The following is a 27,137-nucleotide window of genomic DNA, read 5'->3' as shown; positions in this document are numbered from 1 at the left end:
TAGTGGTGTAGAGGGCGAATCATGATTACTTTCAAGGAAATATTGGATATCTTCCAAAGACTTGAAATAAACCCTAATATCAATTAACATTCAAATAAACACAAATATTTCAAAATGTATTGTTATTAAGCGCACGCTATGATGCTGGGCTATTTCGTTCCATATTTGTATCAAAATACTTTAATTCCCACTGTATTTTCGTTAACCACTGCAAGTGAAGACAAGACATTCATTTCCCCAGTACTCGATTTTCCACCATTTTGTTTTCTCCTAGCGAATCCTAAAACCGGTTAACAAAACTGTTCCATATCGTTATTTTTTTACTTTGGTTTGCCCCTCAGTCGTGCATCTAGTTAAAGTAGGCGCAGGTATTCTTATTATTTTAGAGGGCAAATCAACAGGAATTAATCTGCATTTGTCTGTTTACATAAACATGCATTTATTCTGCCGCGCCACAAGGTGGCGTATGTTCTACAGACCTTTAGTTATCCGACGGATATAAATATATTTTAAACTACCCCTTTAGCTAGCTAGCTTACCCGAGGCAATTGTTTTGTTTTCAAAAATATTATCGATACTTGCTTTGTTATAGCTTGCTGGGTGCTTCATATTGTAAAGCTACTCACTCTCTCGTCATCATGGACGAGGAATATTACGAAAGGAATATTGGAGACTGGGATGGTCCGGATGGCAATGTAAGCATAATCTTTACAATGTAGCTGGTGAATGTACACTGTTAACCTTACAACAAAAGGGTAGCGTTCAGAGAGCTAGCTCTACATTGTTGCTGACTGTTGATTCATTGCTTGACAGACAAATCGCAAATGTATATGGTGATCGCTACAATCTTAGGATGTTCCTTCCTTGGCTGAAGTGATGTGACTTCCATCTAGCAGGACGACTATGTTGAAGGGGAGAACGATGGGAAAGTTCAGGAGGACTGCCTACAGAAGTTCTCCAGCAGAGATTACATCATGGAGCCTGCTGTCTTCAACACCCTCAAAACGTAAACCCATTATTGAATGTATTTGTGTCTAGTAGTGTATGAAGAGTCAAACCATTTCCTGAAGAGACTTCCGTTTCCACAGATATTTCCAGGCTGGTGGCTCCCCTGAACATGTCATCCAGCTCCTGTCGGAGAACTACTCTGCTGTGGCACAGACTGTCAACCTGCTGGCAGAGTGGCTCATCCAGATGGGTAAACAACACTGGACTGAGCTGCAAATGGCACCCATTTCCCTATGTAGTGGGCTGTTCGGGACCAAGGCCCGGACTCGTCCACAATCACTGAAAATGTGTTTTGGTTTCTCACACTGTTTGAGAGAGAGCCTAAATGACATGTTTCACCCCCCCATCTTTCTGTGTATTTCAGGTGTAGAGCCTGCTCAGGTGCAGGAGCGGGTAGAGAATCACTTGAAAAGTCTCCTGATCAAGCACTTTGACCCCCAGAAGGCAGACTCCATTTTTACTGTAGAGGGAGAGGTGAGATCTCTGTCACCAGTGATAGACAAACTACTAATGCTTTGGACGTAAACGATAGCTGAAAAGTGATCTCCTGATTTCCTGCTGTTTTTTTGTCCCACTCTTACTCTATTTTTTCACTCTTACTGTTGTTTCCCTCAGAGTATAGTCATAACCCTATAGTATACAGAGTAACCCTATCTGTCTGTGTTTGTTCAGACTCCTGCCTGGCTGGAACAGATGATCGCCCACACCACCTGGAGAGACCTTTTCTACAAGCTGGCCGAGGCCCACCCTGACTGTCTGATGCTCAACTTCACTGTCAAAGTACTGATGATCACCCAGCAGTTGATGGAATTATGGGTCAAACAGTGCCATGTTCCTTCTCCTTGCTGACTGTGTGTGTGTGTCCTCAGCTCATTTCAGATGCGGGCTACCAGGGGGAGATCACCAGTGTGTCGACAGCATGCCAGCAGCTGGAGGTGTTCTCCAGGGTCCTAAGGACCTCTCTGGCCACGCTGCTGGATGGAGGAGAGGACAACCTAGAGAAGAACCTGCCAGAATTCGCTGTGAGTCTCACCCAGCCACATGCAGATTCTGGGCCTGTAGAGAAGGAGTGCTGATCTAGGATCAGGTCCCCCTGTCCATATAATTATATTCATTAGGTTGTAAAAAGGCAATACTGATTATAGATCAGCACTCCTACACTGAGTCGCTTTATGAATTATGTTCCCAAGAAAAGATCTAGGCCTATCTATCATTCTCACTCAGAACAAATCCTTGGTTTGATGGTTTTGAAAATGGGATGTATTTGAGGTTTTGATTAATTTGAAAATGATACTACAATCAATATTGCTCTAAGTAATATGGAATTGCATGGACGTGGGTAACACCACATGATGTTACAGGCTACCTGTCTTTTGGCATGAGTGTCTCTGTTGGTTTGGAGCTGAACTGTTCTCTCCTCCTCTTCTGAATTCCACAGAAGATGGTGTGTCACGGGGAGCACACATACCTGTTTGCCCAGGCCATGATGTCCATCATGTCTCAGGAGGAGCAGGGGGGGTCGGCCATGCGCAGGATCGGCCAGGAAGTACAGAAGTCTGCACATCAACGGTATCCTGTCCTCTACATTATTTTGCCAGCATTCACTTATGCTCTTGGCTCTTATAGACAGCAAAGGCCATTGACAAATGTCATCTATCTTGGCAGAATTCCATACTAATTAGAGGAAATGTATATTATTTAATTGAATTGATTCCTACGTTTTGTGAAATGATTTTATTATTATTTGTAAAATCCAGTGTTACAATAAACATTGAGTGAGCAGCTTTGTGGAACAGACAGAAATGATGGTCTCACACTCAAGTGAATGGGATTGTAACTAATTGTATTACAGGCTATATGTTCCTCCGGGAACAAAGTAGTTGAAGTACGTAAGTTAATTTGAGTGTTTTACTGTTCCTTGTGATGTTTTAATGTCAGGGGCCATGATGCCAGTCAGATTACTCTGGCATTGGGCACAGCAGCAGCCTACCCTCGAGCCTGCCAGGCCCTGGGCGCAATGCTGTCCAAAGGGGCACTCAACCCTGCCGACATCACTGTGCTCTTCAAGATGTTCAGCAGCATGGACCCACCTCCCGTAGAGCTGGTTAGTGTGGAGCATCCAGACACTTTATAACCTCTAACCTAGGTTGCACCCCAAATCTCCACCCCGGCACAGCCAGAAGAGGACTGGCCACCAGGTGCTTCTACACCTGCATTGCTTGCTGTTTGGGGTTTTAGGCTGGGTTTCTGTCCAGAACTTTGAGATATCAGCTGATGTACGAAGGGCTATATAGTGCAGTACTTTTTACATTTCTAAATGTATTTTTTTAATCCCCATTTTCGTGATATCCAATTGTTAGTAGTCTTGTCTCATCGCTACAGCTCCCGTATGGGCTCGGGAGAGACGAAGGTTCTCGACCTTCGTCTCTCCAGGAGCCCGTACGGGAGTTGTAGCCATGCACCCTCCGAAACGCAACCCAACCAAGCCGCACTGCTTCTTAACACAGCGCGCCTCCAACCCGGAGTCTCTGGTGTCACAGCTAGCACTGCGATGCAGTGCCTTAGACCACTGCGCCACCCTAGTGCAGTACTTTTGATCAAAAGTGGTGCACTACATATGGAATAAGGTGCTATTCTCCAAGTTCAATGGGGGACTATTTTCAACGGGGGACTATTTTCAACGGCCTTGCATGTTGGACGTGATGACAAACAATATGAGTTAGCAAGATGGCACCATCAGATCTGGAACCAGGCTAGCCTTACCAGAATGCTACATCTGAGAATTACTTGTCTTTCAGCTGTTGATGTTGTCTTTTGAGATGGTGGGTGAAGTATTTCTGTTGTCTCTTCAGATCCGAGTGCCTGCGTTCCTCGACCTGTTCATGCAGTCGCTATTCAAGCCGGGCTCAAAGATCAACCAGGACCATAAACACAAATACATTCACATCCTGGCCTATGCTGCCAGTGTGGTTGAAACATGGAAAAAGGTACCAGAAACAAAAACATCCTTGACATAAATCCCTCATACAAGCAAGTCTATCAGATTCTCTCTCGTTGCTCATACGTAGGTGCAAAATTCAAAATGTTTTTGTTTTTTCCCGGTATGTGAGAATATTTTATTCAATGATGCATGTTTTTGTGTGTTTTTTTTCTTCAAGTAAAAACATCCAGATAACAGTGTCTCTCTTCTCGTCCATCCACAGAACAAGCGAGTGAACATCAACAAGGACGAGCTTAAATCCACCTCCAAGGCCATTGAGACGGTCCATAACCTGTGTTGCAATGAGAATAAAGGAGCCACAGAACTGGTGGCTGAGCTCAGCACCCTGTACCAGTGCATCCGGTGAGCCCAGCTGCCAACCTAATGAACCCATTGGTCTCCTGTATGTAGCTAACAGGATTCCAAGAATGTAATTGATTACCACCGTTGATTGAGACTTCCTTTGGGTGACCATCGTCGCTTTGTCCATTTCCAGGTTCCCAGTTGTTGCCATGGGGGTACTGAAGTGGGTTGATTGGACGGTCTCTGAGCCCCGCTACTTCCAGCTCCAGACAGACCACACCCCTGTCCACCTGGCACTTCTGGACGAGGTAGGTGTTTGTGCTTGTCCTCTGGTTGAGGGAGAATGTTTTTGTTGTGGTATTATGGTAGACTCACTACACATAATAAATGAGCCCCTAATGGCAACCTATTACCTATATAGTGCACTACTATTGCCATATGTGTCTGGTCGAAAGTAGTGCACTACATAGTGAATAGGGTGCCATTTGGGATGCAGACACAGATCGTGCCTTTTAACTGTCATTCTTGGAAATATTTTGGTGGTTAAATACTAGGGCCAGGTTTTTAATCCAATCACCGCTTTTTAGCTATGCATCATTTAATGGCAACGTTACTGCAGAGTAAACGCTGTAGATGTCGGCTCAATCGGAAATGACCTTTTAAACATCAACCGCACTACAACACGGATCTTCTGCGGTCCGGATTGAATCCTCGCCTTGGACTGATACGCAAATTCGGTGTTAAGGACAGAGAGTAATGAGAACATCATGTTTTTATTTCCCAGATCAGCACCTGTCACCAGCTTCTGCACCCACAGGTCCTCCATCTACTGATCAAGCTCTTTGAGACTGAACACTCCCAGCTCGACGTCATGGAGCAGGTGCGTGTGTTTTGTGTTTGTGCGTAGGCTTAATCTGGACCCATGCAACTGTCCGATAGACTTTCAGTGGATGACTTAGCTGACTGTATGGGTGTTGTTGTCCCTGTCAGATGGAACTGAAGAAGACCCTGTTGGACCGTATGGTCCACCTGCTGAGTCGAGGCTACGTGCTGCCTGTAGTCGGATACATCCGCAAGTGCCTGGAGAAGCTCAACACAGACATCTCTCTCATCCGCTACTTTGTAACGGAGGTAAGGCACACTTTGAGCCAGAAACTACTGTCAAAGAGGTCACATTGTAAAGAGAAGTGAAACATTCTAAAGAAACTGTTGGTCTGTCGGTCCAACGTAGTTGCGCTTGAGGAAATGGTAGTGGAATTGAAAATATAAATGTTTATTTTTGCAGGTGTTGGATGTGATTGCCCCTCCGTACACTTCAGACTTTGTCCAGCTGTTCCTGCCCATCCTGGAGAACGACAGCATCGCTGGCACAATACGCACAGAGGGAGAACACGATCCTGTGGCTGAGTTTATAGGTCAGTCATTATACATATTGATTATATGACTGAATATTTTCAATTTGCCCAACTTGAAATATCTTTATGCTCTGTTTCAGCTCACTGCAAATCCAACTTCATCATGATGAACTGAGAATGATGCTGGTGGTCCACCTTGGATGAGGATGTAGTGGGAATACCAGGGAGGGGCAGAAGGCGTGACCTCAGTTATGAGCCAATCATACCTTGACGTGTTGTATGGACTGGTGGAAGAGGAATAGAACAATTTTGAGGCAGACCATTTTCATAGACTGACCTGCGATTTTGCGTTCTCTTCAAATGTGGCGTAAACACATGACTTTGAGAATTAAAAGGATGTTGTAGTGTATCATTGCTTATCACAGTTAATAAGGGTCTGGAGGTTTGAGGATAACTTGTTTTACAATGCAGCTCCATCATTGGTTTCACTGTTTTTTCCATTGGTATGTGCCAAGGTTTCAAAATCCATTTTCTGTTGCATTGTCTTTTGATTTTTATAAATGTTAAAATGACTGCTCAAAAGAAAAATGTTTTCCTAGTTCCCCTTTTCAATTTGACAAGAATCTTGGTTTTATTTGTTTTTCGCACCTAGCAACAGTTAATTGTACAGTGGTATTTATACGACAAGACAATGAGTTTCCACCATGCTGCATCATTTCCTTTGAGGTGGTTCAAGGAAAGTTAATGTATAAAAAACAAGTTTCCATCTGGCCTGGATTCAAACACACCACTTGTGCCAACACATTGCAAAGTGCACGAAGTGATTTTAGTGCCAACTGATTATTTGGATATTGATTTAATTCATAAATTGAACTTGTATTTTCATGATTTTATAAGGGAGAGTCACAACCACCATAAGAATACAGTTGAAATGCCTTAAGGATAGCTTTTCCACTCCCTAATAAATCTTGCTCTTGTGACTGACTGGGTTTGAACCAGGTCTCCTGCAAGGTTACTCATTAAATGTGTGGTTCATCGAACCAACTCGCATTACACCCCCTTTGACCTCAGAACCAATATAACTGACTGGGTTTAATCAGGCCTGCAGAATGCCTGAGACGTCAGTTTAATTGGAGTTCTAACTCAGGTCTCCTGTGTGCCAGACAATGCAAATGTTCAGGTCTCCGATCATTTCTTAGATGGTCAAAGTCACACGACCAATGGCTAAACCCAGTCAGTCACGTTACCTTTGCCGGAGATTTGAACCTAAACATGTCATCGGGTCTCAGGCAAGGTTCTTAAAACAAAAATCACGCTCTTTTGACGAGTAACCTTGCTGGAGCTTGAAGACTTGTTTTGCAGGTGGGTAGTCAAGTGTCGCCCCTTGCGCAATTAAAGCTGAATCAGCGTGAAGTAACTCACTAAGCAGGAAACGTAATGTCCTTACAATGGTGCCACTGGATGTCTCGTTGCACTGGTTTAACCACTGGGGGGGTCGCTGTGGAGTGAGTATGTAGTGGATCTGTGACTCAGCCTAAATTGTCACCCCTTTTATCAATTGAAAAATGCCACTTTCAATAGGAGGGTGGTCACATGTGTTTGTGAAACAGATGTCCTGAGTTTGTATAAGCTGATTCGGTCCTTTTTAAAATTGTCCCTGTGGGCTAACAGTGTCGTGACATACAGGAGACCTGGTTCGAACCCAGACAGTTGCAAGATTAAATGGGGAGTTGAAAGGCTATCCAACTACTCTTATGGAGGACAAATTGCAGTTGACACTCCCTTCTGATCACAGGTTGCGTCAGAGGGAACCAGAACGCACAGCCATGGTCGAGATTCTTAGCTTTCAGGAATGTGGTCAATAGCCTGAATGATTCAAATTCTTAAGAAAATACCAGCGACATACCACAAGTTTCAGAAACCGCTAGAAGAATCTGATTTTGTTCCAGGTTGAATCTTAAATGAATGCAATAGCTTCCATATTGAAACTCAAATTTTATTAAATTTTTAAAAAACAATAAGACCCAGATTAAATAAGTTACATTTAAGTCAATGATTCAACTTGTACATTCAAACAGAAATGTAAATAAACTCTGTCAGCACTGAAATCACACAAGTCAGTGCCTTGATACAATCCTTGAGTTAATTATCACGAACAAAAGACATATGGCATCAGAATTGATGAAGGCTACCCCTGCAAACATTGACAGCAATTTGTTTGCTTACTGGCATTGATCTTTGGCTAATTGTGCAAATCGGCAGTCATACTTGTTCCCAAGGCAAAGCACATGTCTTGTTGCCACAAAACAAAAATGGAATGTATTCCCTTTCCCTGATTTTACAGTTAAAATGTCGATGTAGCCTGAGATTGTCATAGAAAACTGTAGATATGCATAGAATAGACAGCATTGTGTTTAAAATAAACTGGTTGGCTCCACTGCCGGTTGTCTACATGTAGCTCTTGGGAACGATGGGATCTCCATACATGCAGTCTTCCTCCAGGGCCAGGTTGTACTGACTGCCACTTCCTCCCTTGTAGGCACTGGTCACGATCCTCAACCAGCCCTTCTCTCCCTGGCAAGAAAATATAAACTTCCTCAATCTGGAGTGTCAGCTAGATAAATATGCTTGATGGTACATGAGCAACAGAAAAGTCAACTACAGGAAAAGCTATAGGCTAGGTTTGTTGCCGCATCTTGAGCGCAAGGTAATTCTGTAGCAGAACAGGATTCTCTGCTGCAGTTTCCATAGGAGATCACTGCAGACAGATATAAAATGACATGCATGGTGTTCATTTGATAAGCTTACCCAGGGCTCTCCCCAGGAGTTGCGGACGATCCAGAACTCCACACCATTCTCATCCAGGCCCCAGCCGGCAACGGACACAATGTGGTTGATGTAGGGCTCCTGTATATACTCAGAGTACAGGCCTCCTGTGTAGGCGTCCAACTTGTCTGTTGCCATGATCCCACAGCTACCAAGGGGGAAAAAAAGGCTTCTGTATTTAGTTAAAGCGACACCATGTTTGTATGTACGTTTTGAGGGGCAGGAAGGGAAAGGGAATACTTGGACAGAGTTGCATGGCTGCAGTAAGCCAATGAACATTAAGCAGCAACTCCATACAGACAAGCAAAATGAATTGTTCCTTCACTAACTTCCTAAGTCATAGTGCTACTATGGGGTCACTTTGTTTCACGGCAGACATGGGCAAAGTGACACTGTGGTAGGTGCCCGTTTGACTGACTTGGCTCTATTTCTCATGCAAATCCATACACAGTCACGACAGGAGGAGCACATGAGAAGAGAAACAGTCACCACGTTGACCAAGTCCAGTTCCTAACCTGATCGGTCCGCCAGCGTAGATCTCAGCCATCATCTTCTCCCTCCCACTGACAGGTCCGAAGTCTGCGACCTTCCACAGGGTGTAGTTCTGGATGATGTTGCAGACCCCGAATGTGGTGCAGGTTCCACACTGGTTGAACAGTTTGCACGCTGCAAGACAATATGGAGAACATGTTAAATCGGAGAAATGGCAAATGAACCACAATCTTAATTTTGTGATCAAGTCTATAATGGGAAAGACTGCTGAACCAAGTGAAGTGACTGTTCAGCTGAGAGTTAAGATCTTGAGGCCTTACTCTGATCAATGGCCTGGTAGTTGTTGCAGGTCTCGTCAGGGATGCCATGTTTGTTGGCATACTCCCACACCCCAGTGTGATCACCTCCATGACAGGAGCCAGCCTCACCACAGTCCACCACATTTTGGACTGACAGATAAGCAGAGGGCCAGGCTCCCTTCCGCTTGATGTTTATGCGATCTGGGAAGAGGAGCACACCAACAACCAGTTAATTCAATACTTGTTCCAGAATATGCTCAAATGTGTAAGTCAAACTTAGTAAGGACAAGTCTAGGATTCTGAAGTTATTGTATTATGATAAAGGATTACTTGTATGAGCAGGAGGAAATTGCCTTTGCATTTTAAAAACAGATTTACCGGAAACCCAAATGACAGGAAACCATGAAGCTATAACTGCACAGTCAGGTGTTGCCACAAACGTCCCTGCCAGGCCAACCCCCAAATGGGTCAGATGTGTTAAATGCCTGACAGGCAGTCATGTTTGAACAATTGCAATTCCACTTACGTTATAAAATCTAGTTTAAATGACTTTAGATTGGTAAATCTCATCTTGAATGGCTATTACCAAGCTTTGCAACCGTGTACTTATAGAGAATCAAAAATTTGCAGACACCCATAGCCAAATAGAATTTTACAGTCCGATCTTCATCTTGTCCATTTGTACCATGTAAACTGTATGCTTTGTTCATTTCTATGAGCTGTACAAATTAGATGACAGCAGAACGGCGAGCTGGTGGTTAGGCTACCTGCCATGGCGCTGGTGCTTCCGTGTGCCCAGCAGGAGCCACAGTACTGGGGGATGTGCTGGTTGCGGGTAGTACTGACGTAGTTGGTGCCGTTGATGTTCCTCCAGTCCCAGGCCTTGGGGAGCTCATTGGCTTCAAGGAACTCGTAGGGTCGGGGCATCGTCCTGATGAAAGACATGACATCAGGGTACAAGGTGCTCTAGATATCATTATTTTTGGGGGGATAAATTGGTCGTTAGTCTTGTCCGTGCAGGAATTGCAGCGACGGGACTCGGGAGAGGCGAATGTCGAGAGCCATGCATCCTCTAAAACACGAACCCGCCAAGCCGCACTGCTTGCTTAACCTGGAAGCCAGCCACACAAAGACATCAGAGGAAACACCATACAGCTGGCAACCGAAGTCAACATGCATGTGCCCAGCCCACCACAAGGAGTCGCTAGAGACGATGACTGGCCAAACCCTCCCCTAAACCCAGACGATGCAAACTAGGCCAATTTGTGCGCCACCTCATGGATATACCAGTCAGCTGCGACACAGCCTGGGATCGAACCCAGGTCTGTAGTGACCCCTCAAGCACTGATGCAGTGCCTTAAACCGCTGCGCTGCTCGGGAGGCCCTAGATAGCGTTCTAAATGTAGAGTGGCTCAAACTCTGCAAGCATGAAGGAGCTAAGCACTCGAAAGGTCCCATGCAAAACCGGACCAGATTGAGCTTGGCAGAACTGTGAGCACCCAATAGAAAAATGGGATGATAAGCTTTAAACGACAGGTCAAAGTCTGCCCAGACTACAGTCATATCCTAACCACAGACAAGTCAGAAACATTGTCTCCGTCGGCTTTGATTGCTTTAAAACTTAAGCCATGATGCGCCTTCCGTAATACACTGATTAAGTCTTAAAGGGGAGGAACTTGTCAACATTTGAACCATTAACCCGGTTGTACTATGTACAACAAACTCGCTCAGCGACTGACTAATAATATCAATGGCGTGCAGAAGATGCAGGCAAAGTACGCCTGAACAAATCAAGAACACAGAACAAAAAACGATTTAAACCACTAGAGGCACAAAATAAGCATGCGCCTGCTGGCCGCCCTACTTCCCATATCAGATGGCTACGATTATATGAAATAAACTAAAAGTACAACATAAAAACAAAAAAATGCGGTGGAGGAAAAAAAAAATCTAAGTTCATTATACTTTACAATCATGTTGCAACAACTAGTTACTATTTATAGCTCAAGAACAATCACTAGACATATCAAATTTGGTGATGGAAGACATCACGGCTAAAGTTACCTGAATCCATTGTGCTTGTTCAGCTTGGGTCTATAGCATGGCTGCTTCTCGTTAAAATAGCGTCCAGCAAAGACACCCGACACCATAAACACGAATAACAACAGTGACCGAGCCATGTTGAAAAATATTTGTCATATGACTTCTTCGAAACTCGTTGGGATTTTTATACTGTTTCACCACGAACCTGAACAAGGCGTAAACGCGGCGCAGAGTTTTGTGTCATAAGGATTATACTTCCCTGCCATTGATTACTGGTTTTACAGACAGCACGAGGTGGTTTATAGATCAGTGCTAACTGCAGTTCGACCTACGCGAACAACCACGTCGCAAACGCCATCCCGTGATTAGTGACTCATTACATACAGTACACTACACACAGGAACAGCTGAATTGATTTTGTTTTACAAACATTGCACCTTTTAATTAATTAACCACCCAAACACTGCCCTTGGCTTCAATCATAATCCTTTCAAAAAGTTACATTTTGGGTGGGGGGGTAATATTCCCGAATGGGCATAACATGGGCAGAACTTGCACTTGCAACATCCAGAAAGTGACGCATTGGTATGCTACAATTTGAGGCTTGCCAAAATATGACATTTACATTTTACAGGCTTGCATGTTTCATTGCAAGTTTCATTCAAGAGAGCTATTGATACAATGTTAACAATTTTACAGGCTTGCCTGCATCAATGTGGCCAGCGATCTAAGGCACTGCATCTCAGTGCTAGAGGTGTCACAACAGACCCTGGTCCGATTCCAGGCTGTATCACAACTGGCGCACAATTGGCCCAGCGTCGTCCGGGTTAGGGTTTTTCGGGTGTAGGCCGTCATTGTAAATAAGAATTTGTTCTTAACTGACTTGCCTAGTTAAATAATGGTTAAATAAATAATAATAACCTGTGGCATTCAAATGTTGCTCCATGCAAATGATCCGTGGTGAAAAAAGTACCCAATTGTCTTACTTCAGTAAAAGTCATGATACTTTAATAGCAAATGACTCAAGTAAAAGTAACCCAGTAAAATACTACTAGAGTAAAAGTCTATAAGTATTTGGTTTTAAATATACTTAAGTATAAAAAGTAAAAGTATAAATAATTTCAAATGCCTTACATAAAGTAAACCAGACTGCACCATTCTCTTGTTTTTTAGCCAGGGCATACTCCAACACTCAGACATAATTTACAAACAAAGCATGTGTGTTTAGTAAGTCTGCCAGATCAGAGGCAATAGGGAAGAACCGGGAATGTTCTCTTGATAAGTGTGTGAAGTGGACCAATTTCCTGTCCTGCTAAGCATTCAAAATGTAATGAGTACTTTTGGGTTTCAGGGAAAATTTATGAAGTAAAAAGTGAATTAATATATTTAATGTAGTGAAGTAAAAGTTGTCAAAAATATAAATAGTAAAGTACAGATACCCCCAAAATGACTTAAGTAGTACTTTAAAATATTTCTACTTAAGAACTTTAAATATATATGGTGCGTTCCTTTGTCTAGGCATTGCTGACAGATCTTACAACACTTGGATAGGTTTTACATGTCAGCTAAACACAATACAGCAATCTGTCAAGTCGATGACAGTCAATGTGCTAGGCAACCATTGGTTGATGCTTTCAACAACTGACCAGTGGAACACAACCACAGCTTGCTTGCTACTTATAAAAGTATTCCACATTACCAGGCAAGGTTGTCAACTTTTGTATTTCATGCAGCATATAAGATTGCTTAATGTTTAATTCCAAGAAAAGCAGAAGACAAATTTCCATATCATGTGGACTAATAAAGTTATAGACCCCCTTCAGCACCCAGCTGTGCCCTGGACCACATATGTGAATTGATCGCCCCCCCCCCATCTATCTTCAGAGTTCGTACTGTTAGGTTACCTAAACTGGGACATGCTTAACACCCCGGCAGTCCTACAATCTAAGCTAGATGCCCTCAATCTCACATAAATTATCAAGGAACCTACCAGGTACAACCCTAAATCCGTAACCATGGGCACCCTCTTAGATATCATCCTGACCAACTTGCCCTCTAAATACACCTCTGCTGTCTTCAACCAGGAACTCAGCGATCACTGCCTCATTGTCTGCGTACGTAATGGGTCCGCGGTCAAACGACCACCCCTCATCACTGTCAAACGCTCCCTAAAACACTTCAGCGAGCAGGCCTTTCTAATCGACCTGGCCCGGGTATCGTGGAAGGATTTTGACCTCATCCCATCAGTAGAGGATGCCTGGTTGCTCTTCACAAGTGCTTTCCTCACCATCTTATATAAGCATGCCCCGTTAAAAAAATGTAGAACTAAGAACAGATATAGCCCTTGGTTCACCCCAGACTTGACTTCCCTTGACCAGCACAAAAACATCCTGTGGCGTTCTGCATTAGCATCGAATAGCCCCCCCGATATGCCACTTTCCAGGGAAGAGGAACCAATATACTCAGTCAGTTAGGAAAGCTAAGGCTGGCTTTATCAAACAGAAATTTGCTTCCTGTAACACTAATTCCAAAAAGTTTTGGGACACTAAAGTCCATGGAGAATAAGAGCACCTCCTCCCAGCTGCCCACTGCACTGAGGATAGGAAACACTATCACCAGATAAATCTACAGTAATCGATCATTTCAATAAGCATTCTTCTTCGGCTGGCCATGCTTTCCACCTGGCTACCCCTACCCCTGCCAACATTTCAGCAACCCCCTGCAGCAACTTGCCCAAGGCCCCCCCGCTTATCCTTCACCCAAATCCAGACAGCTGATGTTCTGAAAGAGCTGCAAAATCTGGATCCTACAAATCAACCGGGCTAGACAATCTGGACCCTCTCTTTTTAAAATTATCAGCCGAAATTGTTGCAACCTCTATTACTAGCCTATTCAATCTCTCTTTCATATTGTCTGAGATCCCCAAAGATTGGAAAGCTGCCGCGGTCATCCCCCTCTTCAAAGGGGGAGACACTCTAGACCCAAACTGTTGTAGACCTATATCCATCCTTCACTGCCTTTCTAAGGTCTTCGAAAGCCAAGTTAACAAACAGATCACTGACCATTTCGAATCCCACCGTACCTTCTCCACTATGCAATCTGGATTCCAAGCTGGTCATGGGTGCACCTCAGCCATGCTCAAGGTCCGAAACGATATCATAACCGCCATCGATAAAAGACAGTACTGTGCAGCTGTATTCATCGACCTGACCAAGGCTTTCGACTCTGTCAATCACCGCATTCTTATCGGCAGACTCAATAGCCTTGGCTTCTCAAATGACTGCCTCGCCTGGTTCACCAACGACTTCTCAGATAGAGTTCAATGTGTCAAATCGGAGGGCATGTTGTCTGGACCTCTGGCAGTCTCTATGGGGGTGCCACAGGGTTCAATTTTGGGGCCGACTCTTTTCTCTGTGTATATCAATGATGTCGCTCTTGCTGCTGGTGATTCTCTGATCCACCTCTACGCAGACGACACCATTCTGTATACATATGTATGTATGTATGTATGTATGTATGTATGTATGTATGTATGTATGTATGTATGTATATATATATATATATATATTTCTGTATACATCTGGCTCTTCTTTCGACACTGTGCTAACAAACCTCCAAACGAGCTTCAACGCCATACAACACTCCTTCCATGGCCTCCAACTGCTTTTAAATGCTAGTAAAACTAAGTGCATGCTCTTCAACCGATTGCTGCCGGCAGCCTCCCACCCAACTAGCATCACTACTCTGGACGGTTCTGACCTAGAATATGTGGACAACTACAAATACCTAGGTGTCTGGTTAGACTGTACTCTCCTTCCAGACTCACATTAAGCATCTCCAATCTAAAAATGAAATCTAGGATCTGCTTCCTATTTCGCAACAAAGCCTCCTTCACTCATGCTGCCAAACATACCCTCGTAAAACTGACTATCCTACCGATCCTCGATTTCTGCGATGTCATTTACAAAATAGCCACCAACAAACTGGATGTAGTCTATTACAGTGCCATCTGTTTTGTCACCAAAGCCCCATATACTACCCCCCATTGCGACCTGTATGCTCTCGTTAGCTGACCCTCGCTGCATACTCGTCACCAAACCCACTGGCTCCAGGTCATCTAGAAGTCTTTGCTAGGTAAAGCCAAGCCTTATCTCAGCTCACTGATCACCATAGCAACACCCACCCATAGCAAGTGCTCCAGCAGGTATATTTCACTGGTCTTCCCCAAAGCCAACACTTCCTTTGGCCACTTTTCCTTCCAGTTCTCTGCTGCCAATAACTGTAACGAATTGCAGAAATCACTGAAGCTGGAGTCTTATATCTCCCTCTATAACTTTAAGCATCAGCTGTCAGATCACTGTACCTGTACACAGCCCATCTGTATATAGCACTCCCAACTACCTCATCCCCATATTATTACTTACCCTCTTGCACCTCAGTATCTCTACTTGCACATCATTAATAATACAATTGTAATTATTTCACCTCTATGGCCTATTTATTGCCTACTTCCCTACTCATCTACATTTGCACACAGTGTATAGATTTTTCTTATTTTTTTTTTCCTATTGTGCTATTGACTGTACGTTTGTTAATGTGCAACTCTGCAGAGTTGTTTTTGTCACTCTGCTTTGCTTTATCTTGGCCAGGTCGCAGTTGTAAATGAGAACTTGTTCTCAACTGGCCTACCTGGTTCAATAAAGGTGAAAACAAATACATATATGTCCTATTCCAAATATTCAGCTTTACTATTCACATGGGTTATTCCCAATGTCCAGAATGAGAAGTTGGCCATCAGTGGCTAGGCTATGGCTAAAAACCAAAGTATGTGTTTGCCTGATACCTAAACAAGCTAATTTGCTCAAGGACATTGAAACAGAAAAATAAACCATCACTTACCACACAGGATCAAATACCTTATTCAGTTACTTAACCATTTAAGGCTGTATTTTGATTTTATTATAGCTATGGTTAATTTTTGAGAATTGACTAAATTAAAGACAGTCAATTAAATACAACATGAACAAATTTGAGAGAAATTCTAGCCACCTGCTCTTTTTCCCAAAAAATGTCACTCCATTGTGAATGAGTCAAATAAAAATTGAGGATTGGAAATGCTTTCTAGGTGTTCAGTGTATGTCAGTGTAAAGAGTGGAGGTGGGTGGGTCCAGAGGTGTCTGTTTGGAGGTTTTACACCAGTCTCCTCCACTTGCAGTCGCGCTCCATCGGGTCCCTGGATGCGGCATTCATGGTAGCGGCCCCCAGAGGAGACACAAGGTTGAGCATGGGGTCGTCTGAGGCCTGGCCGAACAGAGCCATGAGCAGAGCCACGCCAAAGTAGGTATTGCGCTCACCCTGCAGAGTGTGAGGGAGGGAAAGAGCGAGAGAGAGGACAGGTTACACCATGACTCAACTATATTTGGGCTCCCAGCCCCCATTCCCTTAGCTCCTACACATTTCTTCACCGATCTGTAAGCGCTAGATTGATAAGCTATACATATGAAGATCCTTTGTTTATACAAGTCAGTCAAGATCTGTGAGGGGCTGAAATTAATTTAATATAGCATGTCTAGTTTATACTTTGTAAATATTAATTGAAACTTTAAGGAGCTGTTTCCAGACACATTAAGCCTAATGCTGGACTATAAAGCATTTTCAGTGAGGATTCTCCATTGGGTTTGCTTTTTAGTTCATGACTAGGTTTAATCTGTGTCTCGGAAATCACCCCTACTAAACTCAAATATCCAGTCACTTACAGCATGGACAGGGGAGGCTATGTCCACATGGACCCAGACCCCAGGCCAGTCAAAACCCAGGTGAGAGCCGATAGAGGCCGGCACAGGAGCTCGTGGCGTTCTTCCTGTCATTTCACAGACACAGCAAAGACATCCATTTACATTTGAGTAATTTAGCAGACACTCTTATCCAGGAACACAAGGAACACAATTGCTTTTTAAATCGATGGCAATTTAAAGACACCGTGACGAGATCCTGAGGCCCAAAGTCGTGCCATTCATCTGCCGCCATCACCTCATGTTTCAGCATGATAATGCACAGCCCCATGTCGCAAGGATCTGTACATAATTCCTGGAAGCTGATAATTTTCCAGATCCTCCATGGCCTGCATACTCACAAGACATGTGACCAATTGAGCATGTTTGGGATGCTCTGTATTAATGTGTGACAGAGTGTTCCAGTTCCTACCAAAATCCAGCAACTTCGCACAGCCATTGAAGAGGAGTGGGACAACATTCCACAATCAACAGCTTGATAAACTTTATGCAAAGCAGACTGACTGGTTTTCTGATCCACACCCAAACTTTTTTTTTAAAGGTATCTGTGACCAACAGATGCATTTCTGTATTCCCAGTCATGTGAAGTCCATAGATGAAGGCCTAATGAATTTATTTCAATTGACCGATGTCCTTACATGAACTGTAACTCAAAAAAATCTTAGAAATTGTTGCATGTTTCATTTATATTCCGTATAGATTTAAACCTTTTCTGGTCAGCAACAAAAATCAGCCCCAATTTTGTGCTGATCAGACCTCAGCGACAAATGTTTCACTTGCAATTAGCTAATTCATTAGCTAGCACAAAAAAAGACAATATGGTGCATCATGTGGTGTTTTCAGAATAAGCCGAATCAGCACATCATGAGGGTTACCACAGGATGTGGTGCCGTCATCACCAGCACGAGGTGTGTTTTGAGTTAGAAAATGACTGTTCTAAGGAAAATCTCTTTTTGTAGGCCTAACAATTTTGTGTGATTAACACCATCCACTTGTGTGAGACACCCTTGATAAGTTGTTTTGTTTTGTTCCTCAGAGAATGTGGGGGAGTTTGTCTTGGGCTAAAGATAAATGTCAGTGAGTGCAAAGATCAATGGAAAGTAAAACTTTTTCATTACTAGGTATTATGTCTGTCACAAGCCCTGTTAACCTTTGCTCTGATTGAAGTGCAGTGAATGTAAAACAGTCCCAACTGGCTTTTATGAGTGTTTCAACAATGTACATGTGATGACTTGACTTTCTTGGGCTAACATTTATTACCAAACCATCACTTCCGAACATTTTTTGGACTAAGTCTTATAGAAATACAAATACATCAAATATTAGAGGCCTAAATCTATTATATAATTGCAAAATGATATCCCTCTTGCTGCAAAATGACAATAAGTGATTAAAGAAGTGTGGGGCATCAAAGTAATGTAGGCGAGTGTTGTTGCCAAAGCTGCACTGTTGTGGCTTTAGAGGCCACCCGTCACACACCTGTGCCCCTGTCAGAGTGGCCATATCCAGGATGATGTCAGCAGAGAGGTCCTTGCTGGCATACACCACACCATCAGAGAGCACTAGCCTGCCTTCAGCATCAGTGTTGTTGATCTCCACTGTCCTTTGTGAGAAAGTTAGCAAAACAAGAGTGGGAAAAAAATGTATTTCAGGCCATAAATTCCTCAATCAGAAAGGCAGCAAAAAGAACAAAAGGCTATTGAAACCATAAATTAACCAAACAACAAACTAAATGTAAGCCAATAATGAATCCTTGCTCAAATGCCAGCTAATTGTTTCTTTCCCACACAAAAGCCCATCAGAAGGAAAAACTCTACTTACCTCCATCAGGTTGCCATCATATTAGCCCGGTTCCCATTACCTTGCCTAACCGGTTTACATGCTCCCCCAATGGCTACTCTTTCCAGAGTAGAGCGTGTGGATGTCATCTGGCCGTGTGGCAGTGGGTCCGACTGCATTCTCCGCCAGGCAGAATACGGCATGGAGATTGTCCTTGAAGCCCTGAAATAAAGACACATTTCAACTTTTCAACAGCTCTAACCAAACTTTCAGTACATGTTCCAATAGGGTGTCTCCTAACAGGACCTTATGTTTCAAATAAGAACTTGACTTGAAAGAGTAAGCAGGGGTAGTAGGTACAGTAGGCCTCACCTGATTGACAGTAGCTTTGAAAGCTCCTAAAATGGCTGCTGCCTCACCACAGTCTCTTTCATCCCAGGCATGTTGGTCTTGATGCAACAGAAAAGTACATTCAACCTTTACAACATTGTAATTTAATACTTATTTGGCTGGAAACTCCCCAACATCCATTGAATTGGACAAAATAATCACATTAATGACCCGTTCCAAATGGCACTCTAATTCCCTTTACACATAGGGCTCTGTTCAAAAGTAGTGCACTACGGGGAATATGGTGCTATTTGGGATGCAAACCCAACTGACCAGCAATAAGCATACCTTTATACCTTTCCCTTGATGCGGAGACCTCCAGTGTCATACACGATGCCCTTGCCCACCCATACAATAGTCTGGGTGGCACCATCTGGTTTGTGACTCAGGACTGCCAGGGCAGGAGGGTTCACCACTGTCTTGCCCACTCCATAGATCTCTGAAGGCCCAAACAATCCAAAGTGATTGAGTTGATGATCACAGAAACTAATATTGTGTTATCAGTCAGAGAACCATGATGAGTGTATGTGTATCATGACAACTCATAAACCAGAATACACACTTTGTTCCAATGTGGAAAAACTAATTTAATTTGACATTCCTTTTTGCCAAAATCTCTTGGGTCCCATTAAATCAGATTGTTTTGTTGAGAAAGTAACAAAGCTGAATAGAAACATTGTATATTCAAAGACAAAACGTAGAGGACAACCACCAAACAAACATACAGAGCTGTATGCCCCCTTTCTAATTTGCTCAACTTTTGCATATTATTATTTTTATACGGAATGTTATCAGATCTTCAATCCAAACCTATATTAGATAAAGGGAACCTGCGTGAACAGATAACACAACAATTACATACTTAATTTAATAAACTAAATTATGCAACACACAATGCCCCTGTGTGAAAAAGAAATTGCCCCCTTACACTAAATAACTGGTTGTACCACCTTTAGCTGCAATGACTCCAACCAAACACTTCCCGTAGTTGTTGATCAGTATCTCACGTCGCTGTGGAGGAATTTTGGTCCACATGCAGAATTGCTTTAACTCAGTGGCATTTGTGGATTTTCAAGCATGAATTGCTCGTTCCAAGTCCTGCCACAACGTCTCACAACGTCTCAAAAATCGCTGCAGCTGTACATAGTCCATCGGTAAATAGCCCACCCAATTTACCTACCTCATCCCCATACTGTTTTTATTTATTTACTTTTCTGCTCTTTTGCACACCAGTATCTCTACCTGCACATGACCATCTGATCATTTATCACTCCAGTGTTAATCTGCTAAATTGTAATTATTAGCCTACGCTTATAAGCCTATGCTTATTGCACACAATGTATATAGACTTTTTGACTTGTTTATTGTTTACTCCCTGTGTAACTCTGTGTTGTCTGTTCACACTGCTATGCTTTATCTTGGCCAGGTCGCAGTTGTAAATGAGAACTTGTTCTCAACTAGCCTACCTGGTTAAATAAAGGTGAAAAAAACCAAATTGGGATAAGGTCAACATTTGATTGATGTAGACTTGATTGTGTGTTTTGGATCATTGTCTTGCTGCATGACCCTCTTTTTCGTATCGTCTGAGATTCCCAAAGATTGGAAAGCTGCCACGGTCATCCCCCTCTTCAAAGAGGGTGACACTCTAGACCCGAACTGCTACAGACCTATATCTATCCTACCTTGTCTTTCTAAGGTCTTCGAAAGCCAAGTTAACAAACAGATTACTGACCATTTCGAATCCCACCATACATTCTCCGCATTGCAATCTGGTTTCAGAGCTGGTCATGGGTGCACCTCAGCCACCCTCAAGGTTCTAAACGACATCATAACCGCCATCGATAAGAGACATTACTGTGCAGCCGTATTCATCGACCTGGCCAAGGCTTTCAACTCTGTCAATCACAACATTCTTATTGGCAGACTCGACAGCCTTGGTTTTTCAAATGATTGCCTCGCCTGGTTTACCAACTACTTCTCTGATAGAGTTCAGTGTGTCAAATCGGAGGGACTGTTGTCCGGACCTCTGACAGTCTCTATCGGTGTGCCACAGGGTTCAATTCTCGGGCCGACTCTCTTTTCTGTATACATCAATGATGTTGCTCTTGCTGCTGGTGATTCTCTGATCCACCTCTACGCAGACGACACCATTCTGTATAATCCTGGCCTCTCCTTGGACACTGTGTTATCTAACCTCCAGACGAGCTTCAATGCCATACAACTCTCCTTCCGTGGCCTCCAACTGCTCTTAAACGCAAGTAAAACTAAATGCATGCTATTCAATCGATCACTGCCCGCACCTGCTCGCCTGTCCAGCATCACTACTCTGGACGGCTCTGACTTAGAATACGTGGACAACAACAAATACCTGGGTATCTGGTTAGACTGTAAACTCTCCTTCCAGACTCACATTAAGCATCTCTAATCCAAAATTAAATCTAGAATCCGCTTCCTATATCGCAATAAAGCATCCTTCACTCATGCTGCCAAACATACCCTCCTACCGATCCTCGACTTCGGTGATGTCATCTATAAAATAGCCTCCAACACTTTACTCAACAAACTGGATGCAGTCTATCACAGTGCCATCTGTTTTGTCACCAAAGCCCACCATGGTGTGACAAAACTACCCACCATTGCGACCTGTACGCTCTCGTTGGTTGGCCCTCGCTTCATACTCGTCGCCAAATCCACTGGCTACAGGTTATCTACAAGTCTCTGCTAGGTAAAGCCCCGCCTTATATCAGCTCACTGGTCACCATAGCAGCACTCACTCGTAGCACGCGCTCCAGCAGGTATATCTCACTGGTCACCCCCAAAGCCAATTCCTCCTTTGGTCGTCTTTCCTTCCAGTTCTCTGCTGCCCATGACTGGAACGAATTGCAAAAATCTCTGAAGCTGGAGACTCACATCTCCCTCACTAGCTTTAAGCACCAGCTGTCAGAGCAGCTTACAGATCACTGCACCTGTACATAGCCCATCTGTAAACAGCCCATCTATCTACCTACCTCATCTCCATAATGGTATTTATTTATTTATTTTGCTCCTTTGCACCCCAGTGTCTCTACCTGCACATTCATCTTCTGCCGATCTACCATTCTAGTATTTAATTGCTATATTGTAATTACTTCGCCACCATGGCCTATTTATTTCCTTAACTTACCTCATTTGCACTCACTGTATATAGACTTTTTGTTTTCTTTTGTTCTACTGTATTATTGACTGTATGTTTTGTTTATTCTATGTGTAACTCTGTGTTGTTGTATGTGTCGAATTGCTACGCTTTATCTTGGCCAGGTCGCAGTTGCAAATGAGAACTAGTTCTCAACTAGCCTACCTGCTTAAATAAAGGTGAAATAAAATAAATAAAAAATCCCCAAACCATCACACTACCACCACGCTGACCGTTGGTATGAGGTTTTTACTGTGGAATGTAGTGTTTGGTTTTCACCAAAAATAATGGAACCCATGTCATCCAAAAAGTGATACTTTTGAATTATATTCTCATAGGAAATTCTTCCAAGAGTCTTGATGATCATCCAGGTGCTTTTTGGAAAACATGAGCCAACTTTTTGGATGACAAGGGTCCCATTATGCAAATACTTTTTCATGGCAATGTACCAAGAAAACTCCATAAGGGAAGTGGAAGAAAGCATGTGGTCCACACGTGACCTGATACATACAGTACATATTCATGTTGTTGTTTAAAAACTTCACAAGAGTACAGCCAGTTTGGAAAAGTATTTTATAACTGGCCCACACATTAGTCTGTGTGATTGCAAGCAAATAACCCAACAGATTAGAGTTCCAATCCATAGCTAAAATGGCTTCAAATGGAAGCATAACACATAGCCAAGGCTTTGGATGCATGGCCATTATAACAAGCCTTCTCCTGATACAGTACCTCCAAATCCTTTCTGTTTCATTTCCTCTCCACGAATTATGACAGGAGTAATGTCCAGTTCTGTCCCTACTGCCTTAATCTCCTGAAGACAAAAAGACATACCCAGTCAAATAGAGTATATTTGGTTTAAAATAAGTTGTTAGTTAGAGTTAGACTCCAAAGTCAGCTGGTTGGACCAAACATTAATTAATGTCACGAGGAGTAATAGCAAGCTTAGTCGTTGCCTGGGGTCCAGGTGCTGAATATCTAAATACACCACCTGGAACATGAGAGTATTTGTTCCTCTCAGATTTTCTACAAGCCAGAATGTTGAATACAATTATTTTAACTTACTCTGCGCTGTTGGTCCTTCAGTTGCTTGAAATTTGAGATACAATATCCACAGGAAAGTATTGTTTAACCAACCTTTTAAAGCATCGGTACTGAAGTTAACATTTCTATCATCTGGCACACATGTAAAAGCATATAAACACCTGCAGTATACATGGTTCACGTGTGTCTGTCTTGTGCACGTACCTTCAGTGATGAACTAAAGAAAAACAATTGCGGCCAGCAATTGTGAAGTCACTCAGAAAAATGAATCAAGTCAGTAAAAAGAGTTGTAAAATAACGAATTGTTCACAAACTGAACATCACTAATCTTGATTGCCACACACATAGACCTGTGTTTTGAAGTCGGTTTAATAATAACGTTACTTTCCTGTGGATAGTTTGTCAAAAATTGACCAACTGAGGGACCAGCACCACGGACAATCGGCAGAGTAAGTTTAAATAATATTGTATTCAATATTCGTGACAAACAAGGGACATTTAGAATGTTTATATGTAAAATGTGCAGAGCCTTGTCTACATAATGTGAAGACATCGCCACATTTCGTGACTAGGTTAGTCGGGGACATGCGACTTGGCACATGAACATGTTGAGAAGGTTGGAACATGCTAGCTAGCTAATACAGCAAGACTGACTTTCCCTCAGGCCGGCTTCCTCTATTAAAATGGGGGAAAAGTTGAATATTACATTTGACATTTTTTTATTTTGTCAGGGATCAAGGAATTAGTCAATATGGTTGGTTGGAGAATAGAGATGGCATGTTACAAACTAACAGTGGTTTTGACCCGTGGCGGCAGGTGAGAATTTTTTTTTTCATGAGCATGGCCTTATTTTCTATTAGGCCTACAGTAAATATTGGATGACTGTCATTCATATTCCATTCACCCAGTTCAATGTACCATCGACAAGATTTAGGCTACTACATGATAGGCTACCCGAATTTGCCCTATAAACATCACAAGGTTGCTACAACCTATCCTACAAATTAAAGTTTATAACGTAGGTGTACAGGTCAAGAGACAAGTTGGAGGAATAAAGGTGACAGACATTCAATACCACCTTGCACACTCTTACCTGCATCTAGCTTATCTGGACTGCAATAATTTAATTCCGTTTGCTTCCATTTAAGAAAAGTTTGGCAATAGAATCAGTGGAATGAATACACCCCTGATCCCCGCACACACAGTTCACTTTCATAGCAGCCATATACAGCTTCATCACTTTGCTTGTTGTATAAATTCCTTCTTGCATCAACGCACTCTCCGCCTTTTAGCTTTTCCCTTCGCTTGTGGACTTCAGTGCACAACACGAGCGGTTTGTGACCAGGCGCAAAAAACTCTCCAAGCCTAACCTTCTTATCATAACCGCTACACAGCCTACATCATTGTCAACATATTAACGTTGTCAACAAACTAGAACTAACACGTTAGTAAATGCACAATCCAATCCATGTATGCAATCACACAGTACAGCAAGCAGTTTAGCAGTTGTCCCGGTGGCAATACATTTATAAAACCGAAAGCTTACCTTGACTAGGAAGAGTTGCAGTGTTGGATAGATAGCCAGCTAGTTAAAAAGAAGGAAACAAAAGCCTACTCAACAACCTGACTCTCTGTTTGAGTCATGTTGTTGAGTAGGCTAAATTAGCTAAGTAAGTGAAAGGTAAACTAAGAAACTATTTACAACATATAGCTAGCTCCATCACTCTGCTGCATCTCCTTAATTTAAAAAAAAGAAGGTATTTATGCACTGCAGTGCTAGTTGGTTGTAGCTTTTTATTTTTTTATATATTTGTTTACCTTTATTTAACTAGGCAAGTCAGTTAAGAACAAATTCTTATTTTCAATGACGGGCTAGGAACAGTGGGCAGACAGTGGGCAGACGGGCAGAACGACTGATTTGTACCTTGTCAGCTCAGGGATTTAAACGTGCAACCTTTCAGTTACTAGTCCAACTCTCTAACCACTAGGCTACCCTGCCGCCCCATGCTTATGCTTTCAGTACAAGATGTATTCTCTGATCATTTGATTGGGTGAACAAGATGTTAATTCATACTGCAATAGCTCTGATAGGTTGGAGGGCGTCTTTCCGGAAGTGGTCGTAATTACTGTGTAAGTCTATGGAAGGGGGTGAGAACCATGAGCCTCCTAGGTTTTGTATTGAAGTCAATGTACCCAGAGGACAGAAAATAGCTGTCCTCTGGTTTATACCATGGTGCTACCCTAGATGGTTCTGTTGAGGTTACTGTAGACCATTGCTAAACAGTGTTTTAATCAGTTATTTGGAGACATTAATATATTATAGTTTTATCTAAAAATGATAACTTTTTTAATGTTTCACAATTTTTATTAAAATTCAGAGTTGGATGGTCCTCCCCTTCCTCTGAGGAGCTTCCATTGGTTTAGACCAGAATGCTTCTTTCCAACGCTCTACATTCATTTTGCATAAAGTAGAGCAGAGTTCCGCTTTTGCTACCGCTCTGCTTGCAGGGTTCTAATGCTCATTTTCTCATCGCGTGACCTCATTGAAAATGAATGGGAGCAGAACTTCTGCCGAATTCGTTGTCGGTGAAAACCCACTTTTCTAGCATTACTTGATTTGTGGTAGATAAGCTAGTTTGCGAGCTATCTAACCATTTAACTATTTCACAAAATACCGAGCGTAAAAGTAAACATTGTCATAGTATAATTACTAGGTAGAAAAAAAGTTACTGATACAGGTTAGCCAGCTAGCTTTGGTGAGTGCTTGTCGGAGAACTCCAGCGCCGCTCAGTTCAGCGCGAGCAGCCCTGCTTTTTTATTTTCTCACCTTTACGCTGACACCTGGCTGCAATTTCCCCATGACTTGAGTCCAGGTTGCTTGCTGCAGGTTATTCAGTTGACCGGGCGATTTTGGGGCTCCGAGTCTCCGGCAGAAACTTTGAATTCGAGCACCACATTCGCCACCTTTGGACAAAGCGACGGATTGATGCACTTTATCGTACATCCTGCTTTTCATAGAGAAGTGTCACAGCTGAGGTTGAATTAGATGCCTTTTCCATATTTTTGTATAGTAACGTTAGTCTTTCCATGTAGTCTTTTCCACTTTGATTGTACGGGGGAAATGACCAAAACGTACTGATTTCAGAAATCTATTTCACACACTATCTAACCCTAAACTAAGTTTTCTTGGATCTCTAAAACTGCTGCTACAAACCTAATGCAATGTATATATTTTTTTGACTGCTAATATCCACAATCGTTAAAAAAAAACAAGCTAATATACCACAAGGACATAGCAGGGGGTTTTCCACACAACACGAGCAATGCTGATTTACCATTGACGTGTGTCTGTATAACCAAAGATTATGTAAGGAATAATCAACGGAGGGGCTTATGAGTTCTATGGGGAATAATAAACGACGTGCAACTGCCCTTTTAACAGAGTTGCATTATTTTACAGAGAACGCATAGAGCCCGGAGATGATTCTCTTTCATACCATGGCTATAATTTAACATTAGCCACTAGACGTGTGTTTACTAGATGGCGACAGTAGTTGCCGTGTTTTCCAAACAGACTTGCTAACCAAACCATCAGTCCTCGCTTGCTATTATGTAAATCGAATTCAACAATCAATACTGTTTTAAATTAGACTT

General features: G+C 42.7%; 2 protein-coding genes and 1 pseudogene across 3 annotated transcripts; 1 reads left to right on the top strand and 2 right to left on the bottom strand.

The window, feature by feature from the left end:
* The first annotated feature begins 487 nt into the window (after nt 1–487).
* On the top strand, nt 488–7,949 carry nelfcd (negative elongation factor complex member C/D). 2 transcript variants are annotated; one of them, XM_035778058.2, is made up of 15 exons: nt 488–695; nt 897–1,006; nt 1,089–1,198; nt 1,373–1,482; nt 1,681–1,788; nt 1,878–2,030; nt 2,447–2,577; nt 2,947–3,112; nt 3,861–3,995; nt 4,212–4,351; nt 4,485–4,599; nt 5,076–5,171; nt 5,282–5,422; nt 5,577–5,706; nt 5,787–7,949. In XM_035778058.2, exons 1-15 carry the CDS (start codon nt 639–641, stop codon nt 5,819–5,821), a joined length of 1,737 nt encoding a protein of 578 aa, XP_035633951.1. In that variant the 5' UTR covers nt 488–638; the 3' UTR covers nt 5,822–7,949. The 2 variants fall into 2 exon arrangements, with proteins under 2 accessions (XP_035633951.1, XP_035633950.1); XM_035778057.2 differs by having other exon boundaries at nt 894–1,006.
* Nucleotides 7,622–11,518, bottom strand: LOC118388697 (cathepsin Z-like). The gene is made up of 6 exons (XM_035778059.2): nt 11,328–11,518; nt 10,031–10,194; nt 9,285–9,464; nt 8,988–9,138; nt 8,455–8,620; nt 7,622–8,220 (listed from the first exon to the last, which is right to left on the bottom strand). Exons 1-6 carry the CDS (start codon nt 11,441–11,443, stop codon nt 8,095–8,097), a joined length of 903 nt encoding a protein of 300 aa, XP_035633952.1. The 5' UTR covers nt 11,444–11,518; the 3' UTR covers nt 7,622–8,094.
* Nucleotides 11,519–16,242: 4,724 nt separating this feature from the next.
* LOC118388694 (probable aminopeptidase NPEPL1) lies at nt 16,243–27,011 on the bottom strand (annotated as a pseudogene).
* Between the last annotated feature and the right edge of the window lie 126 nt (nt 27,012–27,137).

The sequence above is a fragment of the Oncorhynchus keta genome, chromosome 10 (assembly GCF_023373465.1).
Source record: "Oncorhynchus keta strain PuntledgeMale-10-30-2019 chromosome 10, Oket_V2, whole genome shotgun sequence".
NCBI lineage: Eukaryota > Metazoa > Chordata > Actinopteri > Salmoniformes > Salmonidae > Oncorhynchus > Oncorhynchus keta.
This window is presented reverse-complemented; position numbering and strand designations above follow the sequence as displayed.

Excerpts from the sequence above, each read along its gene's own strand:
- nelfcd (XM_035778057.2), top strand. The coding sequence starts at position 639 with ATGGACGAGGAATATTACGAAAGGAATATTGGAGACTGGGATGGTCCG. Across the intron at positions 2,578-2,946 it reads CAGAAGTCTGCACATCAACG|GGGCCATGATGCCAGTCAGA; the intron begins GTATCCTGTCCT and ends TTTTAATGTCAG. Across the intron at positions 3,996-4,211 it reads TGGTTGAAACATGGAAAAAG|AACAAGCGAGTGAACATCAA; the intron begins GTACCAGAAACA and ends GTCCATCCACAG.
- LOC118388697 (XM_035778059.2), bottom strand. The coding sequence starts at position 11,443 with ATGGCTCGGTCACTGTTGTTATTCGTGTTTATGGTGTCGGGTGTCTTT. Across the intron at positions 9,139-9,284 it reads CTACCAGGCCATTGATCAGA|CGTGCAAACTGTTCAACCAG; the intron begins GTAAGGCCTCAA and ends ATTGTCTTGCAG. Across the intron at positions 8,621-8,987 it reads TACGCTGGCGGACCGATCAG|CTGTGGGATCATGGCAACAG; the intron begins GTTAGGAACTGG and ends CCCCCTTGGTAG.